This window comes from Phaseolus vulgaris, chromosome 6, assembly GCF_051622355.1.
Source record: "Phaseolus vulgaris cultivar YP4 chromosome 6, ASM5162235v1, whole genome shotgun sequence".
Taxonomy (NCBI): domain Eukaryota; kingdom Viridiplantae; phylum Streptophyta; class Magnoliopsida; order Fabales; family Fabaceae; genus Phaseolus; species Phaseolus vulgaris.
The window spans coordinates 24,215,137-24,221,136 of NC_143503.1; the positions used below are offsets into that span (position 1 = coordinate 24,215,137).

Here is a 6,000-nt window from a genome sequence, read left to right on the forward strand (position 1 = left end):
ACATACATCTTTCAGCATATTTTTATGATTAAAGTTTGTTAAAAACCACACCACTACAAGTGAAACTTATGAAATGCATGTTTAATCGATCTAATTTTTCACTTTATACCAAAAGTTTTTCATGTAACTTGTATTGTATGTCACTCTCCAATCATCAATTTAATAAAGGGGTGGTTCACAAAAAAAAAATATTTTCAAGAAGAATTCAATAAAGAGTAGAAAGATTAAAAAGATAAATTATTAGGTGATTCTACGATTTATATTAATCCCATATAGTATGCATTTAAGTGGTATTAATTTTTTTTTCCTTTTAAGTTGAAATATGTATCACATAGATATCGATTAGGAAGATAGACACCCGAAATATATATAGGCATATATCACCAAATAATTTCCAAAAGAAGAGTGCTATATATAACATTTATATATATATTCTAATAAAAACAAAAATGTTAGTATAAATATTGAAAATATACACCAAATATGATGCATTATACAAAGATATATCAACAAAAGCAACCTAGATGGGTTTTATTTCTTAGCATATAAAGATTATTTAGTAAAAAATATCCACCAAAGAAATTTCCATGTGTGCAAATAAAGGAGAATCATTAATTTCCCTGTAGTAGGTAATGTTTGACTCTGTGTTTTTTTTTATTTCTCCACTAAATTAATTACTTATTGTCCATCCATAATTAAAATCCAAAAACAAAGAATTGAAGTTACTGTGTGAATTTGGCTATAACTATAGTGCAGTGTTGATGGAAAATAAGAATAAAGTGGGGAAGGAGCTTTTTAATTCCACTTGCAAAATGGAAGTTTTCCTTTTGTAAAGGATGGTGGTTAGTCTTGTCACATACTGTAGCAAAACCAAGTAGCAGGACCATTTAGGCTTACACCCTCATGCATGGTATGCTTGTTTTTATTATACTTGAATAGCCAGATTTTATATATATCCTTGGACAAGTTACAAGGGTCGTTTTAAAATGCATCAATAATTTTGGAATTTCTATGAATAATTGACAATAAAGTTAACAAAAAAGTGAAAGTACTACTTTTCATAAAGGGTCACATTTTTTCTTCAAAAGAAAGCTTTGGTTAATGCAGGTAGAATTACATGTGGAATTGTATTCCATCACTCTTCATGTGATTCCATAATTTCACCCCTCTCATTTTTATGGAAAACATGATAAAATTCAAACTTTTCTATAAATACTTGGTAAAAAAATAAGAAAAATGTTATAAATTTAAATTAACTTACCCATATTTTTAAAAGCTTTTGTAACACCAACTTCTTTGAATGTCATATTTAACTTATTTTTCAGTTTGACCATCTTACATTTTCAGATATTTACTTCAGTGTTCTAGTTTAATTTTCATTCTGATATAAATATATACTTAGATTCATCTGTCAACTTTATAGAAAATGAATTTGGCCTATAAAATGTACCCTGAAGACCACCATTGCTATGTTCAACATTCAATCATTCACTCCTTTATGAGAAGGAAGCACTTTGTCATTAACAGACGAAACACTTTGCAGACCAATAAACTTGTCCACACCTGCATGACTTTTGCATTATGCACAAATTGAAGCATATATGCTTACATCTTGAAAAAAAAAATCGATCTGAGATTGGTCCAAAACAAAGAAACAGTGGAATTGTGCGCAAGGAATTTGTCTTGGCATATCCTATTTTCCAAAGGCAGGCTTGTAGAAAGTGGAGCAGATGTGGTCAAAATGACCTTATTGCAAAGAAGAAAAAGCTTATAGTGATGATTTGCATCTCTAATCAAATGCACATAAGCTTCTATTTCAATTATTGCACCTTTCTCTTTACTTGGTTGTTGTGAATCAATTGTGTAATTAATTAATTTGTAGATTCTCCTTCCAAGGAAAGTTTGTAGGCGTGTCTTTGTACAATTGAGCACACATATTGGAATCATCTGAGCTTTGCAAAGCTAATCAAGTAGAATAAGTGCTAATAGACCCTCAAAATAGATTATATTAAAATCTAGACTTTACTTAAGGTAGCCACAAACACACTGTATCAGCAACTTCTTTAGTCATTTTCATGTCAAAGATTATCTGCCACAATGTTTACTTATCATTCATATTTATTTATTTATTTATTTATTTACTATTCTCATTATCTCCACAAAGCACTCTTTGGGAAAGGGAAAAGAATGAGTATGGCAAGATTCTTCATTCTCATTCTCAAAGAAAATAAATATGTGGTCAATGAATTTTCTCTTCAGAGAGAGAATCCAGAACCCTTTTGTTTCTGTGTATATAATAAACGATTAAATGTGTACTGTTAAATGATATATTAAAGCCAAATAAAACTATCATAAAGTCAATGAAATTTTTAAGATGTTTTATTTAGAATGTCATTATGAAATATTTACTAAAGATGCTTTCAACCATGCCATTACCATTTCCTATATTACAATATACAAAATGTTTTAGAGATATTTTTGTGCATGTGTTTTGTTCAGAATATCATTGGAAAGGAGGTTTACCCTGTATTTGTACAATAGACTTTATAAGATAAAATTAATGATTTTGGCTAAAGTTCTAAGGTTGATGAAGAGGATGTTTGGTAGTTTTAAAATCCCACTGTCAATATCTATAATGTGATTTACTCAAATTTATTATGTAAGGATATGTAATAGTAACATACATATAAATCTAATCATAAAATTTTGGCCATCTAATTATAATCCAGGGAGAAACTACAGCATGATAATAAAATATGGTTCATGTTACACAATATATAATATAATATCTGGTTAAAATTTGTTTTTGGAAAAATAAAAAAGGCTGAGGTTGTCTCCATAAATGGCATCAACGATTTGAGGCAAGATTTGGAGAACAGTGAAGTATTTAAAATTATGTTAAACAGAATGGGTCCGTACACATAGAATCACAATGACTATGATGTTTTATTTGGATTTACTCAGTGAACAGTGCACAAACAGTGGCCTCAACATCGTGCATGACCAAATTCTTTGTTAAGAATATATTACCCATCTAATCCGACATGAATCACGCTTGTACCATATGTCTCTGTTTATTCTAATTAAACAACTAATTAATCCACATGAATCTCACTTTGTGTAAAATATGTTCGTGCATCTTAATCTTATCTTAGAAGAACCATTGCTAAGGTACTAGATTACGGATCTCTCAATTTCTTACTATTTTTTTGCTCTTTAAATACAATTTTCCATCAACAGTTCATACATAAATGCTTGCCATAGTACAAGGGACCCTTTCTGTTTAAAGTTAACATTTCATTCTAAACTTAGCTTCAAATCCAATATTCTTAAACGAAAATCCAAAGTTTGGTACTTCTTTTTGCCTAGCAGCTCTCACCTTTCACAAATGTAAGGTTGGTGAAGAAACAAATTTCAACACCTTCCTTCAAGTTCATATACCAAGAAGGCAATAACTAACTAATAGTCTAATGTAAGGTATTCACATAAAACATGGTAAAAGGCACAGACACTGTACTAGTGAGTGCACTGAGCAAAAGACACTGTTTCTAGCCATAAATAATTCAACACAACCACCTCCACCACATCATGCATGGGAATAGTGTTGGGAGGGCTGCATTTGGAAAACCATGTTTGGTGTCTGAGGTCCGAAGTAAGAAGACTCATGAAGAGAACTTCTGTGCAGATTTTGGCCCTGCACCTTAAACCCATATGAGTTAAGGCCATAAGGGGACACGAACACTTGTTCATGTGCAGGATTCAGAGACATGGCCACTCCTGCATTTGACTGATTCCTCCATTGGAAATTCATTCCTGATGAGGCACCACTGGAAATTGGCTGCTGGTGTGAGAGCATCACAGAATGCCGGGGTGAAGTGGATCTTTTGCTGTCTTCTGAAGAAGTTCTGGAGGTTTCCGTGAGATTCACTGTTGTTATGTCATGGATGCTAGCCCTCCTCTTGTCTTTGCCTCCTGAAAGTTGCCTGATGAAGTACTTCTGCGCATGACTAGCAACTTGAGTTGGCGTTCGAGTAATCACAAAATTGCGTGAAATGTTTCTCCAATCACCTTTGCCATACTTCTTCAGCCCCAGTAGAAACAATCTGTGGAGAATTTTTCACAAAGCATAATCAAGTTCCAAGTTCACACTCAACATCTCATATAAATAGCACAAGAATTTATTTATTTGACCTAACTAACCACCCACATAGCTTGCCTCATGAAGGCTATAATGACCTTAAAACAAATAAGAAAAATCCAACTCCTGATAACAAAGTAGGCAGCATCATTGCTCCTACTCCTAGGTTCACATATAAAGTACATCATAAACTTAACCACATCCATTAATTCTTGCGGAACTCGTATACATCATTTTTCTTGCCAAACTAATTCCCATTTTCAAGAACTAAATTCATAGATGGAAATAAAATTTAAAAGCAACAGTAATAATAAAGAATAAGCAACAAGATGACTCACTTGTGTTCCTCTTCAGTCCATGGCACACCTTTTTTCCTTTCCTGCTCAGGAGGTCTGCCAGAGGAGGATCTCTTAGCAGTGATGCCTTTGAAGCCATCGTAGCCAGGAGTATTCACCCAGTCTAGGGTGAAGGGTGAGGTGGTGGTACTGTAGCCTGGAATCGGGATCAAGCCAGCTTCTATGTCACTAACATCTGCTTCCAATTCCTTGTACTGCTTCACCACATCCATAACTGTCTTTCCTGGTATCATCTCAGCCACCTTGTGCCACCGATCCGGGGTGTCCTTGTCATAAACAGCAAGAGCATTCTCAAACAGCTTGTTCTCTGCAGGGGTCCATTTGGTGTTGTTCCTGTTATCATCCATAAGCCAATTGGAGTTGTACATGTAAGGTGAGGCAGGAGGGAGGATCTCCATTTCCCACTTCATGACACCAAAGTCACAACACAAGGAAACACGCAAACTATGGGAGCATCAAGAACAAGGTTTGAGCCAATTCAAGATGGTTTTTTGGTTTGGTGTGGGTATGTGTCTGTGGATTTTACTTGAAAGATTACACAATTTTATGGGAAGCAGGGTTGATTCAGAGCAGGAGAGAGAGGGAGATATCTGAGAAGCAGAGGTGGAGGTTTTACCACAACACTATCAAGGATAAATCAACAAGCATTTTTTGAAAGGAATCAGAATAGCCTTTTTTATGTGTAGGAAAGGAGGTGTGCTCTTCAGGAATCTACAAAAGACCCACTTTGTAAAAAAATCAAAGGGAATGCTCCAAATTGAGGTTCAAGATTATTACCTAATTGGTCCAAAGGAAAACCCTAGAAACATTTATGATGAGATCTAAACCCAATGAACATCCCTCCCTCATACCAAAAACTGGAACTGAGACACAGCAAAATTCCAGACAAAAAACAAATCCCAACACAACAAAAATGACAACTTTCAGAGCGGAAAAATCTGACAACTCTTTCTGCACTTCAATTTGAGTTTACCCCAATTGGGAAAGCAATCAGAAGCCAAGGAACAGCAAAAGGGGTGCAGCCTGAGACAATGAATGTACAGACCCAATTAGGAAAGAGCAGAAAGACTCTGAATTTATGAGGGAAGAGGGTGGTGGAAGAAAAAGAAGAAAAGCTTGTTTAAAAAAACACAAAACAAAACTCTTTTTTTTTTTTTTTTTTAAAATCCTTTTCCTTGATGCTGAGCTACAAAGAAAAGAGAAAGAAATATTGAAAAGAAACTTAGCACAAAAACGGAATAGGAGCCCCCCCAAATGGAAAAGAGGGAAATTATATGGAAGCAGAAAAAGCAAAGTGGTGAAGCTTGAAAGAATGAATCTTAAAACAAGCTTTGGCACTCTCTCCTGAAAGGAGAAGCACCAAGGGAGAGAGAACCAAAAAGCAGTGGCTGAAGGTGGTGAGCTGTGATTGGGTGCTATGTGTGTGTGTGGATCCTGCAACCATATAAAAAGTTCCCTCTTATTATAATGCACACACACACCCCTGCTTCTGTGCACTTTTTTTTA

At 34.5% G+C, this 6,000-nt stretch overlaps 1 protein-coding gene across 1 annotated transcript; it reads right to left on the reverse strand.

Annotated features, from left to right (window-relative positions):
* Positions 1–3,276: 3,276 nt before the first annotated feature.
* Positions 3,277–5,638, reverse strand: LOC137831453 (transcription factor DIVARICATA). The gene is made up of 2 exons (XM_068639135.2): positions 4,477–5,638; positions 3,277–4,103 (listed from the first exon to the last, which is right to left on the reverse strand). Exons 1-2 carry the CDS (start codon positions 4,902–4,904, stop codon positions 3,587–3,589), a joined length of 945 nt encoding a protein of 314 aa, XP_068495236.1. The 5' UTR covers positions 4,905–5,638; the 3' UTR covers positions 3,277–3,586.
* Between the last annotated feature and the right edge of the window lie 362 nt (positions 5,639–6,000).